The following is a 13281-nucleotide window of genomic DNA, read 5'->3' on the forward strand; positions in this document are numbered from 1 at the left end:
GGCTTTTCACGTTTGATATGAATGGCTTGAGTGAGTTTGCGTTTGGTGAAGTCCTTTCGGTTGTGGGCCAGGATGGTGATGTCAGCCCAGTTATTGAGGTGATTGGGGTTAGACCGTATGTGATCAGCGATGGCTGATTTGCTGTCGGACTTTGTGACTGATATCTGGTGTTCTTTCACACGGGTGTTGATCGGTCGAGATGTTTTGCCTACATAGCTCTGTCCACAATCACAGTTAATTTTGTAAATCACACATTTCGGGTTTTTGTTGTTGACATTTTGGTTTTCTTCCGTTGGCATGGAGGAGGTTGTTGAGACTGGATGATGATGTGAAAGTGGTATCCATGCCTGCTTGTTTCAGGACTCGGCTGATTTGGTGTGATGGTTTACCAATATAGGGGATGGTGATCTTGATGGGGGCTGACTCAGGTTTGAGTCTTTCAGAGGGAGGTGACAGGGTAGTACCTATCGTTCAGTGAACTATAGGGCTGGAGAGATGTTCAGTTCTACGAAGGTTGTCTTCAGGTGTTGGATTTCATCATGTAGGTTAGATATGATGCCAGTCTTAACTTTGGGAGGATGATTGTAGTTGTAGCTGATGTACTGATCCGTATGGGTGGGTTCTCTGTACGGTTGGAGGAGGTGCGGGTTACATGAACGTCAAGGAAGGGTAGTTGGTTGGTCTGCTCAGTCTCCATTGAGAAATTGATGCGGGGTTGCTGGTTGTTTAGGTGGATCAGGAGCTGGGTGGGGTCATGTTCAGGCTGGAGGACGGTGAATGTATCGTATACCAGCAGGTTGGTTTCACAGGTGAAGTTTGTAGTGCTTTCCCCTCTAGTTCTGTGGGGTAAATGTCAGTTAGAATAGGGGATAGAGGTGAGGACATGGGAAGTCCATGGATTTGTTCACAGAACTCATCACCCCATGTAAAGTAGGTGGAGTTGATGCAGGCGGTGAGGTTGAAGAATGAGTCGGTTGAGAGGTTAGTGTTGAGGGGTTGTTGGAGGTTGTCGATTCGGTGTTGTAGTGCTGAAAGGGGTTCTTCTTTTGGTATACTCGTGAAGAGATCAACAACATCATAACTGACAATGGGACCAGGTTTAGTTATATCGCGGATTTTGCTGCAGAAATCGGCAGAGTCCTTGATGAATGAGTTAGCAGATTTGCCTAAAGGAGAGAGTACTTGGGTAATGTGTTGAGCCGTGTTGTAGAACACAGTGTCACGGGAGAATACCAGTATGTATGTATGTATGTATGTATGTATGTATGTATGTATGTATGTATGTATGTATGTATGTATGTATGTATGTATGTATGTATGTATGTATGTATGTATGTATGTATGTATGTATGTATGTATGTATGTATGTATGTATGTATGTATGTATGTATGTATTTTTTCTTTTACACATTTGGAATTTGGTACTTCAGCGCCCTGGCTCTATGCTCTTTGCACCTTCATTTGTCAAGCGATTCTATCATCACAGTTCCGTGCACCCTTGGAGATAGTCACCGGTTCTAAAGGTCTTCCATGCTTGCAAGCGTCAACCAACCCTTCATGACAATTGAAAAAAGACAAATAATGTCAGTATACATTATTTCCCCTCTCTTGTAATGAACTAGGTGCTCCTGGTGAACCTGGGTACCTTAAAAACAACCAAAGTACAGTTTTCCGTATTTGAACCTGAATTATTGCTGATGTGACTCTAAATCTAAACTCACTCACTCACTCACACCTGTGTACTTGTATGATAGTTTGTAAATAACCTTTAAAGATCCGGGTTAGAACAGGCGTTCAGCAGCCCATGCTTGCTCCAAAAGGCCACTAACGGGATCGAGTGGTCAGGCTTGGCGATTTGCTTGACATACCAATTACGTTCATCGATGGTCGTGCTTGTCACTAGACTGCCTGGTCCATTCCCGGTTATTTACAGACCTCCGCCATATCGGGGATGTTGATGAGTGCGACGTCACAACAACTAAAACAACTAAAAAGCTGTAAAACATCAACTGATTACTCACTTCACCTCGACGCGGTGGTGTAGCCTTGTGGTTAAAGTCTTCGCTCGTCACACCGAACACCCAGGTTCGATTCCCCACATGGGTACAATGTGTGAAACCCATTTCTGAAAATAAGTTACTGGTCGGAACTTCATTCGTGACTGGAATGGGTAAGATGTGTTCCACGTGGTGACTCATGGCTTTTTTAAACCTTTCAAGTGATGTAATTAAATAGCAACTTATATCGTCGCCTCGTATCTGTTGGCTTTTGTGGGATGTTTTAATCTAATCCAGTCCATTATTCCATGCTGACGTCATTGATTGATGCGGCATTAAATAACAACCAACCAACCAACTAACTTCTGTGATCTACATAAAGATGACATAAAGTGCTTTAAGAATACACGTGGTACTCTTAATGCGTGCCCCAGTGGTCAGCACTTCATTTCTTGCAGAGTAGCGCCCCTTTAGCATGCAGGGGTGTGATAACCTTGGTTTCGATCTATTTTACAGCATCATGAAAAGACAGTCGCATGGAAGAGACAACAACTGTCGATACAACTGCCCGTGCAAAATGTCGAAATGTATATGCTGGTATCAGCGACATCTGCCAGTGCCTATCTCCAGTGGAAATGAGTGTTCCAGGAATACGTCATTCCTGCCAGCCAGACGTGGAGTAACCGGTCCGGGTTGGATGTGTCAATATCAAGGACAACGGATTTCGCTGCTTTGGTTCGAAAAGTATTTTTCATAGCGAAATAAAATCTCGCCACCATCAAAGGCAAACCTCCGTTTCCTCACACAGCTGTGGTCATAGATTTCCGACCGCATGTATATTAATTACTCCCGTAAAAATATTTCATTCAGTTTTTAAGCGAGTCTGGTGGCATGTCAAATGCTTCTTCTCATCCAATTCCCTATCAGCTTCTGGTTCGTTTTCTACATTCACCACAACATAGCTGGTTCCAAGTAGCAGAGGAACACTTGAGTAAACGGTCCACAGTGTACAGCTTGTCATGATAAGCAACAAATTGACAATTTATTTTGAACGTTCGTACACTTTATTCATGGATTAATTGTATTTTACTGTGACGGAATCCAGGAGTTGAAGTAGGCAACACGGATGTAGACACTGAGGTAGCTGCCAGAGGCGGAACTGATACGCCATGACGTGATTCCAGTCAGCGTATTACCCTTTAACCTATAAAGAGGATTATCACATGCTAACGGAACAAATACTGCAGTGATTGGCTATTACAACGTATCCGTATTCTTATAACCTTACACAGGGCATGGTAAAACTGATACAGGACTTACTTAACTACATGATTTATATATCAGCAAGGGTACACATGGTAACATAAACTCACACTGCAAGCAGATTTCCCAGAGGCTTCCATGCAGATATGTCCAGAGTTGATTGTGGCACCACTGATGCCAGACCATCTGCTGGAACAGACGCTGTTGGTCAATACGGTCATGTCCACCTTCTGGAGGTAGTTGGGGGTGCTTCCACCGCCTACAGGAACAAACATATGGAAAAGGTGGTAAGGGTACTGCTAAAGTCACGTTGTTCTCAATGACAAATGGACATGGCAACAAAACTTCACTCAATAAGAACTACTGACCACAGAGTCTTCCCCATCCGCTGATCGTTGCTGTCTGTCCGGCATAGTCGCTACCACCCGAAGCCAGAGTGACAGCTGAGCTGCTTGTGTCCATGAAGGTTTGCAGTCTCAGAACTGCGATGTCGTTGGGATAGCCAGCAGCATTACCGTTGTAGTTGGGGTGCTGCACAACATAACCAGAAATAACAAATCCTATATGCTGACATTAAAACACTTAACTCAGCAAAGTCAACTGTGCTCAAATTATCATTCATAATTCCAAAACATTCAGTGAAACTTTAGGCTACTCGTATTAAAGTTTGAACTAAGGGACGTTACTCACGTTGGTGTAAGAGCTGACTGACGATTCCTGTTCAGTTCCATCAGCATTGCCAAAGGCCAGACGGTAGATGCTAGCACTGAAAATGACATGAGGGAAACATTAGCAGTGAAGTGCCTGCATCAAAGCAGGAAATTGAATAGATGATGCTACTGTATGACAGGAAGATTTCCGCCCTTCTGATTGGCCCACTTGGTCACATGACAGATTTGACGCTAACCAATGTCAGTCTGGCCATCGCGAGAGGTTGATATACAACCTTGGCACATCGCGAGAGGTTGGTATACAACCTTGGCACATCGCGAGAGGTTGATATATTTGGGATACGCCAGCTGTGAACTCGGCACTGTGTGCGTCACGCTAAAAAGGAAGCGATAGCCATCGCTTCGTCCCTATGACTGTGTTTGTTTATATTTACGTCCCATCAGTATCAAAATGCCAGACGGCAAGACATCACAGAGTTTCATTTTTTCCTATAATAAAACAATTATTGACTTGAGGTCAGCTGATCCAATGATTTATTGACGTTGAGTATGTGATATTCAACTCGGCTTCGCCTTGGTGAATATCAGTACAAGTCAACAATTCCACATTATTTCCAAATTCCTCCAATATTTTCCAAATATGTTACCTGCCCGGAAAACAGTTTCGCTCTTAATAGACCTATTGCATGTCTTAGTACATTTACTAATATATTCCTGCGTACTACGGCATTAAGTTGTTTCTGTTATCTCAGCTAGCAAGAGTAATTGAGTTCATATTTAACGTCACATCGGCAATATTTCAACCATATCGTGACGAGAACATTTAACACTAAAATGGAATATATGTACCCTATAAAAACTTGTCGACGATGGACAGTAAAAATACTAGAATATCACAGATATAAATATAAAACTAGCATGAAAACCTAAAACATTGTAATTAAAGAAGACCATACATTGTAAAACACGGGTTATACATCGCCAACAACTGGAGGTAGATCACCATACTAGGGACCTAAGCTACCAGGAATGAAATGTACGTAGTGAATCTCACCCGAGTATCTTTTGATATTAAATATATCAACACCAGTTGATAAAGGTACACATATTTTTACGAGTGTTGATACAGCTGATATAATTAGAAGACACCAGAAGACACGATGTCACAAAACATCACTCTCTCCTATTTTTCAGTGGAAAATATACTTCTCTGAATGGTACTACCATTAAACATGCAATGCAGCGTCAAAGCAATGTGATGCCACTGGGTTTTAATGTCGCTGTATTGTGATGTCATTTATTTGATGATGTCAGGGGATTGTACAAAATCTATTGCCAAACCGATATCTCATAGTAACAAGTAATATCCCCTGAAGAACACAGCTTTCTGTGTGATAAACGAAATTCAGTAACATCAAACTATCATTTCACTGTTATAACAAAGTGGAAGATGCAAGAATAATGTTATTCTGTACAATATTGTTTGAAAGTACCGCAGAGGAATTGTAATGAATGAAAAAACAACTGTAAATATATTTTAAACTAAAATCGTTATCTCGTAACAAATCGTGTAATGACATCAAAAGGGCGAAATGAGTTTTGTAAATGGAAACGGGCAACTCGTGGTCCTGCAAATATGTCCATGTCTGGACAGAAATGGTTACTGTTAAATCCTTTGTCTAAGATATAGAGTACGGAAAGGAAATACATTTGGTTAAGACTGCGTTATATTTACATGGAGTACTAGCAATAATTACGTCTTGTCATTACTTAATTACAGTTTCTATTTCATGTCCTATTCGTCTACATCCTTCCCTGTTGGAGAGACAGTGGGCGGCAGTGAGAGCCTTGGTGGCGGAGTAGAGGACGCAACCGCAGATGTGGAACCAGCTGGTGCCACTCCTCACCTGAATACTTCCTTGCCAGGGAAACTCTCCTGCAACTGCATTGCTGCCTCCAACGATGTTGGGACTGATCTCAGCCAGGGCCGTAGCTACAGGTGAGGTGAACTGACATGAGGTTTAACGTAACACTTAAGACTGTTTCGCTGATATGAAGCCGTGCATGTGTGTGTATGCGTGGGTTTAGTTTAGCCCAAAGCCAAACTGCCTTCATAGTGCTAACTCACTAGATACGATGCCACAGTTACGCATGCATACCCCACACTGACACATTATGCTAACTTAGAACCAACAAGTCATTGTTGTACACATTAAAGCCGAGAGGCAGGCAGGGACCAACAAGTACCATATTCTAATGTCTTTTGTTATGACGCGGCCTATAGCAGCAAATATAGCGGATGTGGTATGTATAAGATACATGATAGCATTCCTGTTTATGAGAAACGTTTGTTTCGTTTTATGCAACTTTCAAAAAGATACATTTGGAATATGAAAGTCAACTTACCAACCAAGGCGCACATAAGGGTGGTGAGGAGTGCGTTCGTCTTTGTGGATCGAGATGAAGTGACGATGTGTGCAATTTGGTGGTCTTTTATACACATCAGGAGAGTGCAATATGTTCTTCTCCCACCTTCATAAATATGCCATTGTGCATAAAGCAGCCAAAGTCTCTCTGAAGTCTCTCTCAAAGAACTCTCCTGAAGTTTTATGGCTCTAAATTGTGAACGTCAGCGTTACTCAACAACTGACTGAAGATGTCACGTGATATAACTATAATTCATAATATTGATCTTACGGCTTTTCCATGCCAGACCATAGCAGATTACACGTTTGTTCTGTTATTATTAATATACGGCTCAATTTAAATGAGTTAGTGAGTGGTTAATGTTTTATACTATTTCTCGGTTGTTCACGGTCCGGGACACCAAAAATGAACCTAAAGTGTAAAATCATAGGTAACACATTCGATATGTCTTCAAATCAAAGCAGACCCATGGTATTATATGCCTTCCACTGTTATGTTATAACGCATATCATCAACATTTGCTTCGTTTTGAACACCATTCAGACGGAACCAAGTGAAAGAGTATCGATAAATTACATTACTGTCTGCAAGAAAACCCATGTGATGATTTAGTCCTACAGAAGCATTGGTCGGGGCAACCGCCCTACCGTCTTCGTTAATTATAGTATTTGTCGCAGATGGTTTAGGATGTGTTCATGCTCAACAAAATACACATCTTTGTATGCAAAAGTCATTCTCTTCACAAACCTTTTATTGATGATATTGTGCCATCTTACACAGGGTACCCGTGAAGGTCCCGGGGTAGAATAGGCCTTCAGCAACCCATGCTTGCCATAAAAGGCGACTATGCTTGTCGTAAGAGGCGACTAACGGGATCACTCACTCTTCCAGAGGGTTTCAGCTGAGCATACCTACAGATGGTGTAAGAGGACACTCTTATATAGTTCTAGGGAATGTGTTCTGTAACTAGTACCGGTTGTTGGCGATGCATATGTACAACTGCTCTAACGGTCCTGTACTAGAGTTCGAGGAAAATCTAAAGCCGTTTTATCAATACATGAACATTGCAGGAAGGGAAACATAGTTCAGATACTGCGGGTCAACAACCACAGTGCCAGCGCTATACCAAAGCCCTTAGTCAAAGGCTATGCGTGAGACCCATGAAGAGCCAGTGGAGAAATGGCTTTCAGTAAGTTATCCTTGTCAAAACAGGCGGTTAACCTGATAAGGTGGTCAAACTCCGACTTGGTCATTGCTTGTCATCGAAGGAACAACTAGGAGAGTTCTGTGGATATACAACGTCTTTAATATAATATGAAGTATATCAATAAAACTCCCCTCGTTGTTCATCAAACAAACTTTTTAATGCTACTCGAAGAGGCTGTCATTGTATCCTGATTGCGTAGATCAATGTTCATGTTGTTGATCACTAGATTGTCTGGCCCAGAGGCCATTATTTACAAACCGCTATCATATAGCTCGAATACTGCATTGAAAATAACATTAAGAAACAAACAAGTTCTAAGGGAAACAGGTCTACATTTTCTCAAGTTAGTGTCTCAACCACACTGAGTCAAAGAAAACCGTTGTCCAGTTTGAGGACATATAAGGCCCCCCTTTGAATATACACTACATTAGAAACGTGGCGTCGACCGAATACATGACCTCTCTTTCTCTCATCTACACCTCTTCCTCTCTCCTATCTACCCTCTCTCTTTCTCTCCTACATATGGCCTCTCTCCCTTTCTCTCACGCCTATCTACCCCTGTCTACCCTCTCTCTCACTCTCTCTCACCTATGTACCCCTCTCTTTCCTATACCCTTCTCTCTACTCCTATACATGTATCTCTTTCTTTCTCCTATCTACCCTCTCTCACCGCCCCCTCCTCTCTCTCTCTTTCTCTCTCATAATGAGGAGATCTAACCACCCCCACCCCACCCCAACCAGACAGACACACACACACACACACACCCATCCCCGTTTCCCTGACCAACTATCACCTGTTTTTATTACGCGTGGTTCAACGTAGACTTTAAGGAGACAGTTCTGGTCGCGAAAACTACAATAACTAAATCACGTTATAATCTACAACGTGGTGTAATCAGTATTTGGGTTTCAAGTCTTGTGAACATAAACATGTGCATGCTGACTGTGCGGGGAAATGCCTTGGTACTATGAACAAAGAATGCAATAGGTAACCCATTCCATTTAATCCACTGCCTTCAGCAAAGTCATACGCAAACTTGTGTTACAATGAAAACAGTCGACGTTTCCTCAACATTTGCTTCGTTGCAAACCCAATTCGAATTGCACCGTTATAAAAAGAGTATCCAGAATAGTCTCGACCGTGAAAACTCATGTTATGTTTGCCCCTTACAGAAGCGAGTGTGTGAGTGAGTTAATAATTAACGTCACATCGGCAATATTTCAGCCATATCGCGACGGGACCATATCACTGAAATGGAATATATTTGCATTATAAAAAAACTGTCGACAAAGGACAGTAAAACAACTAGAATATCACAGAAAAGAACCTTACAGAAGCGTGTAGGGTCACAGTGAAAACGTGTTTTAGTCTCATTATCTCCTACGTATGAGATACTATCTCCTATGTTGGACTTAGTATCGCCTACGTAGTACATATCTCCTGCATAGGACTTAGTATCTCCAACGTAGTACTTTCTATCTCCTACGTAGTACTTACTGTCACCTATGTAGAACTTAGAATACCGTACGTATATATTACTTAATATCTCCTAGGTAGAACTTAGTATCTCCTACGTAGTACTTAATATCCCTTGCGTAGGACTTAGTATCTCCTACGTAGGACTTAATTTCTCCTGTGTAGGACTTAGAATATCGTACATATATACGACTTAATATCTCCTACGTAGGACTTAGGATCTCCTACGTAGTACTTAATATTTAATCCGTAGGACTTATCATCTCCTATGTAGTACTTAATATTTCCTGCGTAGGACATAGTATATCGTACGTTTTTCTTATAATCTCCTACGTAGGACTTATATCTCTTACGTAGTACTTACTGCGTTGGACTTACTATCTCCTATGTAGGAGTTAGTATTCCCAACGTAGCACTTAATATCTCCTACGTAGGACTTAGTATCTCCTGTAGGAGATAAGCGATATATGTTAATATGCATTAATCTGAAATGGCCGACTTAAATCACTAGATGCGCAAACAATCTCCTGTTTCGGTGTTTCAATCACTGCCAATAGTCTACTACAGTCTTACTGTTTCATTCGCTTTCAAAGTCTACAGTTGTGTTACAGTTACCATTATAGTCTAATATCAGGAGATTCATTTACTATAAGAGTCTACTATTTCCTTCACCATTTGAACCGTGAAGGTCCCGGGGTAGAATAGGCCTTCAGCAACCCATGCTTGCCATAAAAGGCGACTATGTTGTCGTAAGAGGCGACTAACGGGATCGGGTGGTCAGACTCGCTGACTTGGTTGACCCATGTCATCGGTTCCCAATTGCGCAGATCGATGCTCATGTTGCTGATCACGGGATTGTCTGGTCCAGACTCGATTATTTACAGACCGCCGCCATATGGCTGGAATATTGCTGAGCGCGGCGTTAAACTTAACTCACTCACTCACTCCTTCCCCATTTGATTCATGTGTTCAACTACTACTTGCTGTACATTACTGTTATGTGTTGGACCGACTGTTGCACTTTACTGCCTCGTGTTCGGTTAGCTCTACTGTTAGGCGTTGAATTTAGTTCACTATCATATGTTCCTCTCCGTAGCACTTTACCCTTATGTCTTGGCTATTTCAGAGGTCGCTATACATGCGTCATTATCACAGACTATCAGTGTCAATGTATGCGTATTTATTCCTTTACTCTTGCAACTCTCAACTCAATTACTCACTACTTTCTTAAAGTTAACGTCAGGTAAGGGTCTGACCGGATGGTTAAAGCGTTCGCATCTCAGGTTTAAAACACATTTCTGATGTCCGCCGCAGTGATAGTAGCATTGGAATTTGGCGAAAAACAGCGTAAAACCTTCAATACTCACTCACTTGCTCAAATCTTGCCACATATTAATAATAACAGAATAATAGCACATAACAGGCTTGGTCAGACAGACAAAAGGCGTAAGATCAATATTATGTATTATAGATATATCACGTGACATCTTCAATGAGTTGTTGAGTAATGCTGACGTTCACAATTTAGAGCCATAAAACTTCAGCAGAGTTCCAGTTTCGCTTCTTTATGCACAATGGCACATTTATGAAGGTGGGAGAGGAACATATTGCACTCTCCTAATGTGTATAAAAGACCGCCAAATTGCACACATCGTCACTTCATCTCGACCCACAAAGATGAACGCACTTCTCACCACCCTTCTCTGCACCTTGGCCGGTAAGTTGACGTTTTGAAAGTTACATAAAACGAAACAATCGTCATATAATAGGCAGGCTTCCAATAATGAAAACTCATCCATAAGAACGCTATCACGTATATTATACCATATCCGCTATACTTGCTGCTACAGCTTCGGACCTGGAGAACGGAAGGTGGCGGGTTCGATTCCCGGCTGCGTCATAACAAGAGACTTTACAATGTGATGTTTGTTGCCCCGGCGCATAATGTGTCGGTGTTGAGTATGCTTGCTTAACCGTGGCATCGCATCAAGTGAGTTAGCACTATAAAGACAGTTTAGGTTTAGGCTAGTACAAGAAGCCACCCATACACACACATGCACGACTTCATATCAGCGAAACAGTCTTACGTGTGACGTTAAACCTCATGTCACCTCACCTGCAGCCACGGCCCTGGCTGAGATCAGTCCCAACATCGTTGGAGGCAGCAATGCAGTTGCAGGAGAGTTTCCCTGGCAAGGAAGTATTCAGGTGAGGAGTGGAACCAGCTGGTTCCACATCTGCGGTTGCGTCCTCTACTCCACCAACAAGGCCCTCACTGCCGCCCACTGTCTCTCCAACAGGTAAAGATGTACAAGAATAGGACATGAAATAGAAACTGTAATTAAGCAATGACAAGAAGTAATTATTGCAAGTACTTCGTGTAAATATAAAGCAGTCTTAACCAACTGTATTTCCTTTCTTTACTCTATATCTTAGAAAAAAGGATTTAACAGTCATCATTTCTAACCAGTCATGGGACGTGTACAGAAACAGAGGTAGCTAAGAACAATACAGAATTCTGTATAGGCCAAGTCACATTCTGACAGCTATTGGGAGTCTTGCATCACGCTTATCAAGCACTCTAAAAAAATACTATTTCGTGATTGTGGTCTATATGTCGCGACGTACTGATGTTATATATCAACCTCTCGCGATGTGGCCAGGTTGACATCACTCATGTGACCAAGTGGGCCAATCAGAAGGGCGGAAATCCTCCTGTCATATAGTAATATCATCTATTCAGTTTGCTGCTTAGATGCTTGCAAGAGGCGGTATAGCCCAGAACATGTATTTTGAGGCACTGCACTGCTAATGGTTCCCTCGTTTCATTTGCAGTGCTAGCAGCTACCGTCTGGTCTTTGGCATGCTCCGAATGAACAATGCTGATGGAACTGAACAGGAATCGTCAGTCAGCTCTTACACCAACGTGAGTTACGTCCCTTACTTCAAACACATTCATGTAATATGTACAGTCTGAACTTTCATTGAACGTTTGGGAATTGTAAATGATAATTTGAGTACCTCTGACTTTGTTGAGTTAAGAGTTTTAGTGTCAGCACTTGAGCACTGTTATTTCTGGTTATGTTGTGCAGCACCCCAACTACAACGGTAATGCTGCTGGCTATCCCAACGACATCGCAGTTCTGAGATTGCAAACCTCCATGGACACAAGCAGCACAGCTGTAGGAACTATCTCTCTGGCTTCGGGTAGCAACGACTATGCCGGACGAACAGCAACGATCACCGGATGGGGAAGACTCTCTGGTCAGTAGTTCTTATTGAGTGAAGTTTTGTTGCCATGTCCATTTGTCAATGAGACCAACATCACTATAGCAGTATGCGTAGTACCTTATCCGTGTGTTTGTTCCTGTAGGCGGTGGAAGCACCCCCAACTACCTCCAGAAGGTGGACATGACCGTATTGACCAACAGCGTCTGTTCCAGCAGATGGTCTGGCATCAGTGGTGCCACAATCAACTCTGGACATATCTGCATCGAAGCCTCTGGGAAATCTGCTTGCAGTGTGAGTTTACGTTACCAAGTCTGCCTTCCTTGAAATATAACTCATGCAGTCAAGTTCGTCCCCTACCTGCGATACCAGTATGCCTTATGTAAGATTATACAAACACGGATACGTGGCAATCGTAAAACGTTATCATCACTGCCGTATTTGCGCCTTTAACGTGTGACAATCGTTTAATTGGTTACAGATGATTACACAGATCATTACTTTCGTTTCCAGGGTGACAGTGGTGGCCCGATGGTTGTCAGTAATACGCTGACTGGAATCACGTCATGGGGTATCAGCTCCTGCTCTGGCACCTACCCCAGTGTCTACACTCGTGTGTCCAACTTCTACTCCTGGATTCAGTCACAGTAAAATGCTCTCCCTGTAGAGTCGACGTTTCCTCTTTCATGAATAAAGTGTACGAAACGTACGAAAAAATTGTTGTCCATTTGTTGCTTAACATGACGAGCTGTTGTAGTACTTGGTATCAGCTATGTTTCTGTACGATGTAGAACCAGAAGACGACATCGGAAATGAAGGATAAGAGCCATTTGACTAGTCACTAGACTCGCTTAAAATGTTAAAATGACCTGACTGTATCGACCAACAGCGTCTGATCCAGCAGATGGTCTGGCATCAGTGGTGCCAGTATCAACGATGGACATATCTGCATCGAAGCTTCTGTCACTAGACTCGCTTAAAATGTTGCATCTAACATCTTGTACGTGAGTA

At 42.3% G+C, this 13281-nt stretch overlaps 2 protein-coding genes across 2 annotated transcripts; one reads left to right on the plus strand and one right to left on the minus strand.

Moving 5' to 3' along the window:
* Positions 1 to 3038: 3038 nt before the first annotated feature.
* LOC137286513 (chymotrypsin-like serine proteinase) lies at positions 3039 to 6392 on the minus strand. Its single transcript, XM_067818428.1, has 6 exons — positions 6338 to 6392; positions 5839 to 5924; positions 3951 to 4026; positions 3629 to 3791; positions 3371 to 3519; positions 3039 to 3201 (listed from the first exon to the last, which is right to left on the minus strand). Exons 2-6 carry the CDS (start codon positions 5877 to 5879, stop codon positions 3190 to 3192), a joined length of 441 nt encoding a protein of 146 aa, XP_067674529.1. The 5' UTR covers positions 5880 to 5924; positions 6338 to 6392; the 3' UTR covers positions 3039 to 3189.
* Positions 6393 to 10702: 4310 nt separating this feature from the next.
* Positions 10703 to 12987, plus strand: LOC137286509 (chymotrypsin-like serine proteinase). The gene is made up of 6 exons (XM_067818423.1): positions 10703 to 10759; positions 11165 to 11342; positions 11878 to 11968; positions 12135 to 12306; positions 12416 to 12564; positions 12784 to 12987. Exons 1-6 carry the CDS (start codon positions 10720 to 10722, stop codon positions 12919 to 12921), a joined length of 768 nt encoding a protein of 255 aa, XP_067674524.1. The 5' UTR covers positions 10703 to 10719; the 3' UTR covers positions 12922 to 12987.
* The last annotated feature ends 294 nt before the right edge of the window (positions 12988 to 13281 follow it).

This window comes from Haliotis asinina, chromosome 6, assembly GCF_037392515.1.
Source record: "Haliotis asinina isolate JCU_RB_2024 chromosome 6, JCU_Hal_asi_v2, whole genome shotgun sequence".
Taxonomy (NCBI): domain Eukaryota; kingdom Metazoa; phylum Mollusca; class Gastropoda; order Lepetellida; family Haliotidae; genus Haliotis; species Haliotis asinina.

Excerpts from the sequence above, each read along its gene's own strand:
- LOC137286509 (XM_067818423.1), top strand. The coding sequence starts at position 10,720 with ATGAACGCACTTCTCACCACCCTTCTCTGCACCTTGGCCG. Across the intron at positions 11,343-11,877 it reads GCCCACTGTCTCTCCAACAG|TGCTAGCAGCTACCGTCTGG; the intron begins GTAAAGATGTAC and ends TTTCATTTGCAG. Across the intron at positions 12,307-12,415 it reads CGGATGGGGAAGACTCTCTG|GCGGTGGAAGCACCCCCAAC; the intron begins GTCAGTAGTTCT and ends TTGTTCCTGTAG.
- LOC137286513 (XM_067818428.1), bottom strand. The coding sequence starts at position 5,879 with ATGCAGTTGCAGGAGAGTTTCCCTGGCAAGGAAGTATTCAG. Across the intron at positions 3,792-3,950 it reads CAGTCAGCTCTTACACCAAC|CACCCCAACTACAACGGTAA; the intron begins GTGAGTAACGTC and ends TATGTTGTGCAG. Across the intron at positions 3,520-3,628 it reads CGGATGGGGAAGACTCTGTG|GCGGTGGAAGCACCCCCAAC; the intron begins GTCAGTAGTTCT and ends TTGTTCCTGTAG.